This window comes from Pygoscelis adeliae, unplaced genomic scaffold (assembly GCF_000699105.1).
Source record: "Pygoscelis adeliae isolate BGI_AS28 unplaced genomic scaffold, ASM69910v1 Scaffold365, whole genome shotgun sequence".
NCBI lineage: Eukaryota > Metazoa > Chordata > Aves > Sphenisciformes > Spheniscidae > Pygoscelis > Pygoscelis adeliae.
In genome coordinates this window covers 554,223-568,367 of record NW_008824783.1, presented here as the reverse complement: position 1 = coordinate 568,367, position 14,145 = coordinate 554,223, and the positions used below count along the sequence as shown (strand labels likewise).

The window sequence follows — 14,145 nt, the reverse complement described above, 5'->3', positions numbered from 1 at the left end:
GAAACATTCAACTGAAAAATCTGTCCGTGTGGGTGATTTCTGCTGAAATTTAAGTCCTAAATTCTCCTTTGTTCTCTAGGGTGGAGGGCAGGACCTGGTACACATCTCATAGAGGGCGGTTATGGATTGCAGCTACTGCTAAAAGACCTTCCCCTCAGGAAATCTCTGAGCTGGAGACCACCTACAGAATGCTGCTCCGGAAAGGTGAACTTCTCTCCTTGGATCTTTGTATTATTTGGTACATTGAGCCACGTAATGAGCAGTGTCAGAAAGCCCTCTCTGCTGAGCAGTTATGACTGCTTCACTTTTTAACCTTCTCTTCTTGAAATTCTCTTCATCCTTTCTGCATTTCGTCGGCCGAATGGGTATGGTGGCAGACTTTAACTCCATCCTTTAGCTGGTCAAGTACTCCAAGCACAAACACCGGCGAATTGCACCTGACTTCTGTGATAGCTTTTGATAGCAAAGGGCTTCATTTTATTCTTGGCTCAAGCAACAAGCTATTGAGTGTGTGCTCGCGTGCGTGAAGTGGCTTGTGCTTCAGTCTGTTTACAGTGATGTTAAAAGCTTTTCATGTATTGTGACCTTGCAGAAATCAGGGCTGAAAAGCTGCAGGTTCTCAGGAAGATGTTATTCTTTCACGTGGGTAGGAGGATGCTGGTGGCTGCGCTGCACGCCTCTTTGCGCGGTGTTTCTGCACGTCATCCAGCTTAAATGTCACACAGCAGGATTGCCTGCTCCCTCATCAGAGCCAGGAGCTCTTCCTGCACTGTATGTTCCTCTGTCTGAAGCTAAGCAGGGAAAGGTGTATGTATAATTAAATCTCCCAGCCTTAGTCCTGTCATGGTGAAGATCCTGAGCTGGAAAAAGAACGATGGGGTGTTAAAATTGCTGTACGTTTTCTTGTTCCTCAAAAAGTAGAAGTGCATGGAGGAGAGGGAAGGGCACCTGGGGGTTAGAAGACCCCACCTATGTGTGTGGGGATGTGGGCCCCCTTAAGAGATATTTCTTTTGATGCAGATGTGGAATTTCCAAGCGATTATCCCTCAGGGTGCCTCCTAGGCTGTGTGGACGTGACTGACTGTTTATCGCAAGAGCAATTTAATGAGCAGGTGAGTACAGCAAATAAACCTTTACGAGCTTGTGATAGCCAGCAAACTTTTAAAGTAGTGTAACTCACCTCCATGACATGCTCTAGCGAAGACATTGAATGGAGATTTTAGACTGCGATGGGCGAAGACATGACTGCCATGCAGTCTTGTATGGCTAGAAAGAGAATGTACTGAGAAAATGCATTTCAGCAGTGGTGGACTAATACAGACTAAATGCATCGTCAGCCTCTCTGGCAGTGAGGTAGTTTGGTTGAAACTAGTTTCTCACATACTCTGAAACTCCTTTTCAATAAGGACTCACGCCTGTTTAATTAAACCAACACTAGCTTGAGAGACCATACTGCATGGGCTCGTGAGAGCTGTTGCTTCCCTTGCTGCAATGGACAGATGTGCACCAGGATGCTGTGGCTGTGCTGGACTGTGGAAGACTGGAATCTGCAATGCATTAATGTTGTATTTCTGGTTTTCATCCTCGTTTGGCAAACTTGGGAGCTTACATCTTACCTCGATGTGACTTCTAAAGCGCTGATTATTTCTCTTGAATCTTCATGGCGTCCTAATAGGAAGAATTGCTCCAAGTTTTGCTCAGCCAGGCAGCAATTTTTTGCTACCTCTGGGTATAACTACGCTGATCTTCCCATCTCAGGGGGGACTCTGGATTAGGAGGGGTCAATTACCTATTTGGCTGCTTTTGGAGTGCAGCAAACAACTCCGTGAGCACAGCCAGCGGAGACTTTGCAGTTATTGCAGTGATTTGTGTGGCAGAGGATATGAAGGGCCTGGAAACTCAAGACAGCGTGGAAGCATGGAAAACTCTGCAGCAGTGGTGGTGATGTGCCATGGGACCTTGTCCCTGGCCCTGTGGTACCAGCGGGATCAGCTACTCTGGTATAAGAAAGGGTAGCTTGACCCAAGCAGAGGCATCTAGGTCTGTAGCTGCTGGAACTGCCTGGTGCTTATTCCTGGAGCTGGAGGTCACCGTGGCCTCACTGGTGAGAGTTGTGCTCTGGTTGGGGCACCGAGTCACCAGGAGAAGGAACTGTGGGAGGAGGTGAGCGCCCTCCCACCAGGGAGGGTGGACAGGAGAGCTGCAGGGTCTTCATGGCGACCCTGCAGAGAGGACATCCAGAGCCCCTAGATACAGGGAAGGAGGGACAGCTGGAGATTACAGTGGATTAAGACTCCCAAGAGAGGTTTGAGTGGCCTTTTGCTGAATGAGGCAGGTGATTTGGTGACCAGGGACGCAGATAAAGTTGAGGTACTGAGGCCGCCTTCACCTCAGGCTTCCCCAACAAGATCTCCCAGAGATCTCGTGCCTAGAGGCAGGGTTCAAGGAGGAAAGGGACTACCTGTAGCAAAGGGAGATTGAATCAGGAGTCTTTTGAGAAATCTCAACCTGTACAAGTCCATGGGTGCTGATGGTGTGCAGCCAAATGTGCTGAGAGTGTTGGCAGGTGTCTTTGTGAGGCCACTCTTACCTTGGAACGGTTATGGAGAGCAGGAGAGGACCCTGATAACTGTAGAAAGGTGACGACTACATCCATCTTTAAAGAGGGAAGGAAGGATGATCCTGGACACTTCAGGCCAGTCAGCTTCCCTTTGGTCTCTGGGAAATCCGTAGAGCAATTCCTTTTGGAAGCCAATTTTGGGCACATGGAGGAGAAGTACATTGGGAATAGCCCATGTGGGTTTACCTAGGGGTAAAATCATGCTTGCTTAACCTGATTACCTTCTATGATCCAATAGTTAAGAGTGGTGAATATCTTTTACTTTGTATTTAGCAAGGCTTTTAGCCTGGTCTCCTACAGCATGCATGTATCCAAGATGCGTCATTATAGCGTGGGTGGGTGGACTTCTAGGGCTGACAACTGGCTGGGTCATTGGGCTTCAAAGCGCAGTGGTGGTTGCCTCGTAATCTCTTTGGAGGCTGGTCACAGGTGGTGTTCCTCAGGGCTTTTTCCTCAAACTTCTCCTGTGTAATACATTTAGCAATGACCTGGAGGGGGAGACGGAGTGCCCCACAATGAGTGTTTGAATGCTGCTCTTGGGGAGAGCAGCGGGCATGCTCAGCAGCAGGGCTGCCATTCAGAGGAACCTCAACAGGCTGGAGGAACGTGCTGGCACGATATTCCTGAAGGCCCAATGCCAAACCCTGCACCTGGGGTGGACTAACCCCCTGCATCAGTGCTGGGGATTTTGGCAGCCAGCGAGCTGAACGGGAGCCCTGGCAGCGTGATGGCCCAGTGTGGCCAGTAGAAGTGATTATTCCTCTTTGCTCAGCATTGGTTAAACCACATCTGGAATACTGTGGTCACAGAAAAGATATTGATGAACTGGAGTGAGACCAGTGGAGGCCACCAAGATGGTTGGGGGCTGGAGCACGTGCCCTGTGAACAGAGGCAGGGGAAGAAGAGAGACCTTCCACTTCCTGCAAGGAGATTATAGAGTGACAGAGCCAGGCTCTTTGCTGATGTACACGGCAGGAGGATGAGAGACAAGGGTCATAAATTGAAAGGGGAAGGTTCAATGTGACTTAAGAAAAAAAAAATCCCGATGAGGACAGCCAAGCACTGGAGCAGGCGTTGCCCAGAGGGGTTGTGCAGTCTCCACCCGTGCAGATTTTCAGGACCCGACAGGATAAAGCCGTGAGCAACCTCGCCTGAATTCGGTGTCAACCTTGCTTTGATTGGGAAGTTGGACTAGAGACCTCCTGAGGTCTGACTCTCTAATGCTGTGACTGACTCCATGCCCAAAATCTGGAGCAGCGGCTCTCCTCGGGGTGTGTTTTATTAACTTACAAAGCCTGCGCTTAGTACCAAGCAAAGCACGGCTGTTCTCGATACCGTTTCATGTCTAGTCACTCCACTGGCCCTCGTAGAAGTCAGGTTTGGTCTGATGGGAATCACCAGACCATGTAGGGCTTGATAGTGAACCAAGACCATCTTGTGAGATGGAATACATGGATTCCTTGGGACGGAGGAGGAGGACACACCAGGCTGATAGGCATCTTCTTGCCATGAAGAATTGGAGAGGCATCAGCAGCTGGGGGCTGTTTCTCATGAAGTGCTCTTCTGGCTTTCCCAAAACCCTGTGAGGTTTTTTAGCAGAGAGATGCTTGGAAACTAGAGATGAAGTGGGTATTTCTGATGAGGTTGTGTCTCCTCTTAGTTGCGGGTGGAATGGGGAGAGGTTGGAATACGAGCAGCAGAGGGAGCTTCGGGACTGGAATACGATGAAATATGCAGGAGTGTTTGGTCTTGTATGGGAGCAAGCCTTGGGAGAGAGAAGAGGAAAGGACACTGGGACCAGTGTAGGTTTTTTTTTCCCCTGTAGCATCCACTGATTTACAGTTTGGTTTTAAATGGAGAATCTCATCCTTCTTCTTGGTGGAAAAATATGTCCTGGTCTCTCACAAGTACTTTTCTCTCCCTAACAATTCCCCCTCTTCCTTTGTGGATATGTTCTTGAGGCATTGGTAAAATGGCTGTGACAGCTTCTTACAATCTGGAAATTGAGCTGTAGGTAACTAGCTTTTAATCTTCACATAGACGAGCCTCACAATTAGCTGGGTTCTCTATAAATTCCTTCCAGTTTGCTGGCACCACTTGGCCGCAGAGACAGTGAAGGAAGAGTAGTGTATTGCAGTAGCACTGTTATCAGACCTATAGGTGAGAGATTTACGTCTCTTCTCAATGCCATAATGCCGTGGCACTTCCCGGTTTATATCTCACTGGCTTTTTGCTGCTCCCGTATGGCAAACTATTTATAATTCCCAATCTGTTGCCTTTTTACAGTGATTTTGTCCACTTTTTTCCCAGGCTCACTTAATGCAGTGTTCATTTCCCTTGCTTGTAAGATTGAATTCAGAGATCTGAGCATCCTTCTGCAGCTGATTTATGAGGAAATGTATGTTTTTGTGGACTATCATGAGCAGCAAGTGCATCTGAAGGAAGCTGAGATTAATTTAATTGCAAATGCTAGCAAGATGAAAAAGTGTGCAGCTCCAGCTCAGAAATCCAAGTTGGATCTCGCTGGGAGTCGGAAATTCCTGTTGCTCATGCTGATGATTCAGCCCAGGTTCATCAGCAACCAGCACCAAAGCCACTTGTCAGCAGTGCAATCCAGTCATTTCTTGGTGTACAAAGACTCCTCCTCGCTTCAGGGGGAGAGGGAAAGGAAGATGATGTGTTTTTGCCACTTACAGCACGCAAAAAACATTGAATATTTTCTAAAGATCTGCAGTATATTAGCAAGTAAGGTAATCTGATCCAGGAGCAGAGACCTCTCGGAGATTAAGCCACCGCTCTTTGCAGGCACTGTGCTTTGACTCACGCCCCTCCTCTTCACCAACTTATATTTGAAGCTCCTGCATTTTCCGGAAGAAATCATTTCACAAGTGCAGGGCAAACCACATTTGCAGATTATACCCGCCACCCGAAGATTAAATAGTTCCCTGTCTTGCTCATTGTCTTTTGATGGTGGCCCTGCCTTTTTCAGCAGCCGCGGAAGTTTGTTTTGACTCTTGTGACCATTCGTTCCCATAGGCAAGGGAGACTCTTCCTGGCCTGTCCCTCCTGCGACTTTTCTATTATTTCTCAGTCCTTTTGATGCTGTCACCCACTCCCTATTTAGTACCATCTGCAGATTTAGTTTCCTTGCTGTTTGCATCATCTCTCAGGTTGCTAATGAAGGTGTTAGTGGCACCCTGCTGGTATTTTTCTATCATTATCCTCATTTAATATGTTTTTTTTACACTTGTTCTCAAAAAACAAAATCAAGCAATGATGCCCTGTTTCGCTGGATGCTGCACCAGCAGGCTCAGGCCAAGTCCCTGCCCCGAGAGCTTGCATTATTATTAGGGACCGGTTATTTATCCGCATTATTACCAGACATGTAAGTCTGGCCTTGCATAACCCCTTCAGCTCTGCCCTACGTACAGTATTTGAAGACTGGTTGACGGTGTTGAAGTGGTTTGCAGATCTGCAGGGCCACGTGAGAAGTGATGACAGAACAGGATCTTGCATCCAGTAGCTGGCAGGGAGCAGAGGAAGAGCAGAGAAAAGATGTCCTTGTGATTAAAATCAGCATCACGTCAGATGACATTGCTCTAATCCCAGTTGTGCTACTAATGGCATGAACTGGTTAAATCCGTTCCTCTGGGTCTCTTTCCCACGTGGAAAATAAAGCAGTGCTTCCCCATCAGAGGTTATATATGCCTAATTTTACTGCTCAAGGCTGTGATCTTTGGATTGGAGCTGCTCCAGGAGCAGAAGTTTTTATCAAGTAGGAAAGTCCACCCCAGGTACCAAGTGTCACCTGCTTTGTTCGCAGGGGACTGGAGCAAAAGCTGCTTTCTGAATTCAGCCCTGCTGCTGAGGGCGGGTGGTTGCCTGGTGCCAGGAGATCCCTCCGCGTGGCTCTTAAATCTCAGTATTTCCAGCTGAGCTTTGCACATCTTACACCTCCTCGGAGCGCGTTCTGGGCTCGTTTCCTTCTTTTTGTGGCAGCCACCCAAAAAGCCTTGGTTGAGAGCAGAATGATCCCTTTGTTACGCTTTTCGGCGCTAAAGGTGACCTGGAAACCTTTTTTCCCCCCCATAGAGATCTGAGCGTTGACGACGGCTTTTCCTTGCTCCGGGGCTGATGTCACCGACACCTTGAGCAGAGCAAGGAGCTGCCTTTCTTTTCCTGCATGAGGTGTTGGTGACTTCAGCAGCGCTCGCTGGGGAAACATGGGAAGCTGCAGGCAGGGCTTGGCAAGAGCCTACAGCAGGCAGGGAACTATTTACATTTATGCCATTTTAATGTGCTCTGAAGTCCATGTTCATTTTGCTAATGACTTTGATCCGAGAGACTATTACTTTAACTGGAAAAAGAACATTTCCGCTGCTGCTATTTTAGTAGTTGATAGGTGTGTTTGGACTTATTTTGAATGCAAGCGTGCACACATGCTGATATCTAGATGTAGCTATTATCTCGGGTTGAAATATTGGGTAATTATGTTTGACGGGAGTAAAGTGTTTATTTTTCATTTCTAGGTGATCACTTAGTGTCCTAAATCTGCACAAGGGAACACGTCTAAGCTATTTTTGTGCCACGAGATTGAAACTATCATTTAAATAGGCTCCATCTTTCCCTCTCAGGAAATTTGCGTTTAATCTCTTGCCCTCCTCTTCCCTCCCTGGTGAAAATAACAGCAAAAAAAATGAGACTTGGGCGCCAGGCATACAGGACTTGCTTTCAATTCTCAAACAGGAGTGAAGAAGAAGGGTAGAAATTTTCTATATTTAGACTCCAGAAGGTGCCTGTTTAGATTATCTCCAAATAAAGGAGCAATAGCCCGCTGGTAATATTTTCATAAGAAAGAAGTTAATGAGAGGGAGAAACACAAACATATACATTGATGTCTACTTTGAAGAAGAGTATAAACATGTAGAGACTTTTTACGAGGACCTTCTCCCCAAAGTAAAGGTTTCCTAGCGCAGGCTCTGAGTGAGACAAATGCTCATTTGTGCGATGCTGTGGCTGTCCTGGCACCTTCGCTCACCCCCCACCAACAGGATATTTGCCTTCTCGTTCCTGAGCCTTAGTTATTGCACCTCTACCAATGAATGATTTTTAGCAGGGTTTTGAAGGCTAGATCAGGTATACTTCCTTCTGCAGCAATCTAGGTGGCTGTTAATGATTGCAGCCGACGAGAGGTCTTTGAACTTTACAGGTCCCTGAATTCTCCTAAGCTGAATTTGTCTTTTGCGTGTAGCCTGATGCCAGATCAAGAGGTATTAGGCATTGGTCTGGCTTGCAGGGACCTATGGGTGGTGCGTCTCTTTATTCGGTTTCTCACCGCATAAAGCCCCCCCGGTTCGTGGTTCTAGGAGCAGAGCAGAGCAGGCATGCAGCTGGTTTGGATTATAGACGGTAAGAGATGGGGGAGTTTTTCCTTATGTGAAGTGCTTTGGTTTTCATCAGAGACTCTTCTAAGGCTCCAGCTGCCTTGCATAAGCCAGTAGGTTTACTGAGGCCACTGCTCAGTCTGTTAAGATGAAGGAGAGATTGTCACTTGATGATGATTAATTTAGGAATGCATTAACATGCCAAAGGAATCGAATGATAGAGGCTAGCTTGCCCTCTCCTCTGGTTTCCTAGACCCTAGGGAAAAAATGAAGCCAAGGCTGAAGCATATGACTTAATTAATGATGACTGTGGACTTAGCCTCTGCTACCATTTCAGCAAACTAGTCAGTGATCTGGGATTTTTTTTTTCTCCTTTCAGATGTGGTCACTGATACTTGCCGCCTTCTTGGTGTTTGGTTTTTATTTAATCCTGAAACCAAAGGTTAGATAAAATTGACCTTGAGCCTGGCTGCTGCTCAGGTGCCCCACACCCTCGCCATCCAATTGTCGTTCCGCCAGGTCGAGCTGTGACCGCTCTTTAGGTGGTGACCCCAAATGACAGGGGAGCTGGCAGCTACAGCACATAACCACCGTGGTAAATGTACGAGTGCCCAAGGACTACACTTGCTTAGGCTTTCTTTGGCGTGTCATCAATTTCATAACCCCGAACAGACCGGTCGCTCGGATGCGTATCCTGGTTCTGCTGCACGTTGGGCCGTGAGAAATCCCATCACGTTGGTGGGACTGAATCAATAGCTGGAAGCAGCCGCTGGCGTCACGCCTCCTCGGGGAGTAGCAGCAAGGGTCAGCGCAGGGAGTGGCAGCTGCCGAAGTAAACCAGGGCAGCGACGCGGATGCCTTGTCTGCGCAGGGCTGTGTTCACCAAAGTTAGTTTTTTTCCGAAGTTCAGCTCATCTCCATCACCTGCTGCGCTCGGCTGCACTGTTTTTACCCCTTTGCTTTGCAGCTCTGATTTATGAAAGGACTTTATGAAGCTGCTTGAAAACGTCTGGCTGTATCTAGCAGGGTGCAGGCGTTCTGAGCTGCTTGAGCAGAAGCAGGTGCCCTGTTTTCCCCTTGTCTCCTCCTCCCCATCGCCTCTTTCTTCCTCCTTGCCAGCTTTCGTCCGACAGCGTGGGCGGTGGGGCTGCATTGCAGCTGAGGTTAGCCCTGCCTCCGCCGTCCCTTGGCACAGGAGGATGAAAACGACTCTTTCAGCTGAGCCTACTACACTACCGAATATTTTTCCAAGTCCACCCGGTTTCCCCCGACTGTCGTCAGGCACTTTATAAACATCGCAAGCCCTTCTCGCGCTGCTTGTAGGGTTTACCATGGGCGGGTGTTTTCTCAGGCTGGGATTTGAGCCGCAGAAGGGTGTTGGTGGCTGTAGGTCCTGTGACGCGGGTTCAGGGAGAGCAGGGGGGCTGCAGCGTGGCCGGTGTTTGCTGGCACCGCTGAGTCCTCCAGGTCTCCCTGCGGACTGGAGCCCTGGCAGACTGCTCAACGTTTTAAAAATCTGACTGCACCAGCACGAGTTTGAATATTAAATCTACATTTCAAAGTCCTGTTATTACGTTTTAATTGCTTCCCCTGCCCTTTGAATCAAAGTGCAGCTTGTGGTGCAGGAACATGACAAGAGCCGGGCTCGAGGCTGGGAGGCGGAGAACACCCACCGGATGGATGCGACCGGCCGGGGAAAGGATCCTGCGGTGATCCCAGCCTGCTGCGTCTGGATCCGGTTGCGTACCAGCTAAGCCTGCGAGGGGCAGAGCAGGCAAGGACTGACAGGCATCGTTGTGGGAAGAAGGGGAAAGGAAGGCAGGCTAGCAGAATTCCTTGCGCATCCTCGCGAAAGGAGCCTATGCCAGCACATGATCTGCCAGCAGCAGATGTAAGCTCTCAGAAACAGCAGGGAGGATGTTGACTGCAACAATGCATCAAGGCTGCGGTTTGTAACCTCAATAGTAAGGCAGTTAACTTTTTTTTTTTTTAACAAAGACATTTTGATTGCCAAATCCATAACCATTAGCAGCTGTGGTTTCGAGCTGTTCCTTCCTCACACGTTGCAGTCTAGACCTGACAGGCTTTCAAACAAAAGTTTGGCTGCCGACTTTTGTTTGTGTTTCTTTGCGATCCTACGTTTTTTTCTTTTTTGCCCATTCTGTTGATTCGGATTGAACGTTGGCATGTATCCTTTTTCTAACCCAGCCTCCCCGGAGTGGCTCCTCTGCATCCATGTGGTCTTCTGTGGCCAAGAGCAGCATGTAGAGTTCCTCGGGTGCGAGTTCGCAAGGCTGCAGTACTGGACATTTCTGCCTCAGGCTAGAAAATTTGGTGTTTCTAGAAAGTTGGATCTGCTTTGGGGTTTCTGTTTAGGAAAATGTTATGTTTCTCACAGACCAAAAGCCTGGTTTGCCTGTGCTAAGGCAGAGGGAACAGGTCCTTAAAAGACGATGCCTGAAAACATGCTCAAAGCTGAAAGTGTGATGCAAGACCATGTCATGAGGGAGATCAAACCTCAAAGTGAAGTGCTTGGTGCTCTGCAAGCTCTTTCCAAAACTGGAGGTCTGAGTCAGGAGAAGGTGACACAGAGCAGCGGCAAACCTGGATCTCCTGGCTCAGGCGATGGCTCCTGTTGCCAGCCGTGTGTCACCTTTGGGCAAATGTGCCCTGGAGCACTTCAGGGTGAAGGCTTGGTTGGGAGATGGGCTAGATAATCCCCAAAAGCAAATGTCCGTGTAAAGAGGTGGTGGAGACTACACCGCTGTTAGAACAACAGATGGGGAAACGACGCTTCAACACCACTCTCCTTGGAGAAGCGGCAGGGACGGATGTCGCTTGGGCACGGCAGTTCTTGAAGGCTGGTCCTGCAGACTGCGAGAAGGGTGGGATTTTTGTTTTTCCTCTTGATATTAAATAACTCCTACCTACAGATGGACCGCAGAGCCGATAACTGAGCTTCAAGTGGTGGATCAGTTTTGGCTGTAGCTGTACCAGGGCAGCTCCACGGGGTACCTGCGGGCAGGAACTGGGGTTATTGCTGGTGGTGCCCGAACTGGAATTGGGGAGTTTGCAGCACCCACAACCAGATAAGCATCATCTCTCTCATTTTTGAGGGCTCCATTTCTCCCGCATCCATATGTCCATATTGCAGGCGCTACGAATGCCCCTCTTTGGCTGCGGCACTCCCATCACTTGCCAGAAATTTCCAATTTTCTTTTCCCCTTTGCAAACCACTGAAGAAACATTTTCTAGCTGGATGGTGAGCAATTTCCCTCCGGAGAGGAGGAGAAAATGGCTGTTTAGTAGTTAATTACCTGTTACGTTAGTCTGACAGCTATGAAGCTTATGAGGCGTGAAAGAAGAGCGGATCTGCCTTTCCCACAAATCACCAAGAAAACGGGGTGAAGGAAGTTGTGCCCGGCTCCAGGGGGATGCCTCGCATCCCGCTCCTCTCCCTTGCACGTGGCCAAGGGGCTTCTCATAACGCCCGTGGAAGAGCCCAGTGCGTGTTTTTGCCTGCTGGGGAAGGCTGATTTATTGCCACTGCTGGTTACAGCAGCCCTGCTCTTTCGGAGGGGACGCCGTCTCTGCCAAGATTATTTTTTTTTTTTCCCCTTTGAATGCATTTTATGGTGAGCTCTCTTGCCAACACATGGGCTCTGCTTGCTTTTATTCTTTCCAGACAGCATTGCTTTCCAGCGCTGCCTCTTTTATTTCGAAGCTCTTAGAGAGCAGCGGGGAAATGAAGGCTGGAGCTGGTGTCTTGGCCCGGCGCTGCCTGGCAGAGCGAGCTGTATTTCCCCTGTTGTTCACCAAGGAGGCACGCCAGGAAAATGATTCAACCCTTTCCATTATTAACCTTGCAGAACATCTCAGCCACCTCCTCGCCGTTCAGTGCCAGTGCCCCAAGGCCACCCCCTGGCAGCTGTAAGATGGAGCGGATGGCAGCGACCTGCCGAAGGACTACAGGTTCCAGCGTGCAATTCTCCGCCATGCTCCTGCTAACCAGGATGTGCGCTGGGGCTGGGCGGTTGCGCGTTTGATGGGCAAGAAGAGTGGAGGAGAGCTCAGGCTGCATTGCAGGGCTCTGTAGGCCAGCCTGCGTAAAATGCCGGGGCTATTCCCACCTGGTGTTAGCATTCGGACTCTTGCGCTGCGTTTGCTTGTCTCCTTTTGTGTCCGGAGACCTTAATGAGAGCGAAAGATGCTCTTGAAATGTTGCTAACGAAGCTGCCGGGGAGTGTTTTGGCTTTGTGCTGTGCAGAGCCGCTGCTCCGTTGCATGCAGTGCCTTTGTTCCTTCCTCGGATGCACCGGAGCAGAGCTCATCTCGTTAGTGATGGTTTGGCTCCCCCCCAGCACGTTTTCCTTCGTCTCTTTCGATTTCCCTGCCTTTGGTTTACAGCACTCGGGTTCAAGTGAATGCAGCTTGTCAGGGAGGGGTGAAGAAATCGAGGGGCTCGGGACAGCCCTTCTCCATGTTTGTTTTTTTTTTTCCCACTGCTGAGATGGAATCGGGACGAGCCAAGGGTCCTGAACCCCGCATTGTTACCAGCGTTGCTGGGCAAGCCTGCACGGCCCCCACATCCCGCTGCAGGCTTTACCCAAATCAGGGAAAAAAATACTTACTTTAACAGATTGGTATGGGGGAAAAAAAAAATTAGCAGGGTTTTTTTTTTCCCCTCAAATGTCAGAGAAGGTGGGTTCGTGACTCTGCTGGCTCGGAGCTGGCTTTTCCCCTGCTTTGCTCTTTTGCTGTGGGCTGTGGAGTGGGGAGGCTGGGCAGCCCTGCTGCTAATTCTGGTGGTGACGCATTCATGAGCAATTATCCGCGCTTGCAGCTTGATTGGGGTGGCTGTTGGGGACATCTGATAGCCACTTAATGTATGTTCAAAGCGCCGGCTCCAGCGAGAGGGCAAATCTGGTGGCTGGTTTTCGGAGGAGCCCAGTGCTCAGCCCCCTTTTCCAGCTTGTACTCAGACGCTACATTTAACCTCGAGCTCTTTCTGCATGTGTTAAGCTGCCTTGAGATCTGCTTTTTTTCTTTTTTTTTTTTTCCCCCTGCTAATCTCTTCACAGCTAGGATCTTACAAACCTGTTAGCAGCAAATTGAAGCCCAACCGGTGTGGTTGCAGTGATGGGATGAGCAAGGTTGCATGGACGCTGGGTGTATGGAGAGCGTATGTGGGGTTTTCAACTGTGCGAAGCAGTGGGCTGGAGCAGCAGTTGGTAAGCTGTGCCGGCTGTTCGCAGCCCACGGAGCCCACCGTCCTCCCAACTGCCTCGTCGCAAGCCCGCTGGAAGGTGGCAGAAGGTCTGGAAGGAGGCTGAATCTTTTTTTTTTTTTTACAGCATAGTTATATTGCATAACCCCTCTCTTTCGAGCTTTCCAGCTCATCTGCAGGATTGGAGGAGGGCAGGTTTTCTCCTTCTCGAGGGACGACATGACCTCTGGACTTTATTTGTTTTAGAGGGCCTTTTTAGCCACCTTCTCCTAAATGCTGAGTTGGCTCCCGGTAGAGGCAATGTCAAAGCCTGGAGTACTGGCGCCTGTCTTATTTACACCCTCAAGATTATAACAATGAGTGCCGTTGAAATTAGGAAGGAACACTCCCATCAGACTCCTCGCTGGGTTGGATTCTTGGTCTCTTGTAGAGAGGGAGTGTGGTTTCCCTCTAAATTGACCTTTTATTTAAAAAATTGCTGTTGCAGATCCTCTTTACTGGGGATATGCTCTGTCTTCTCTCTCTGGCACACTAGATGTGGCTTCTGGGCTTTTACTACAAGTCTCAGGTTTGCCGAATCGCTGATGGGCAGTGGCTGCTCTCTGTGGGGTGTAGTAGCTGGGAGTAAATTTGTTCTCTGTCTCCTAAACTTACTGCGTTGCAGACTGTAAAGTGACTCGACTGACCTCTTACAGCAGAAACATTGAGAAATGAGTTTTTTACTCGTTAGATATTTGGGCAGCTTTGGAAAATGTAATGGAGGCAATTGTGTTTGGTATCTTGGTGGCAGCATCTCCACTGAGAGCGTCAGTCAGCTGAGTAGTTGCCAATAGGAGAGGCATCTTTGGTGCGGGGCAGGTAGGTACCGATGTCCTAGTGCTGAGCTAAGCTGCAGAAAGAGCCGCAGAGGCAGG

The 14,145-nt window shown here is 49.1% G+C and overlaps 1 protein-coding gene across 1 annotated transcript in view; it reads left to right on the top strand.

The window, feature by feature from the left end:
* The window catches only part of TRIP4 (thyroid hormone receptor interactor 4), a 45,259-nt gene that overhangs the window by 21,972 nt on the left and 9,142 nt on the right, over window positions 1–14,145 (top strand). The window contains exons 10-11 of the mRNA XM_009323873.1: window positions 80–204; window positions 1,021–1,112. Coding sequence (XP_009322148.1) covers window positions 80–204; window positions 1,021–1,112 — 217 coding nt within the window. The remainder of the gene's footprint in view (window positions 1–79; window positions 205–1,020; window positions 1,113–14,145) is intronic.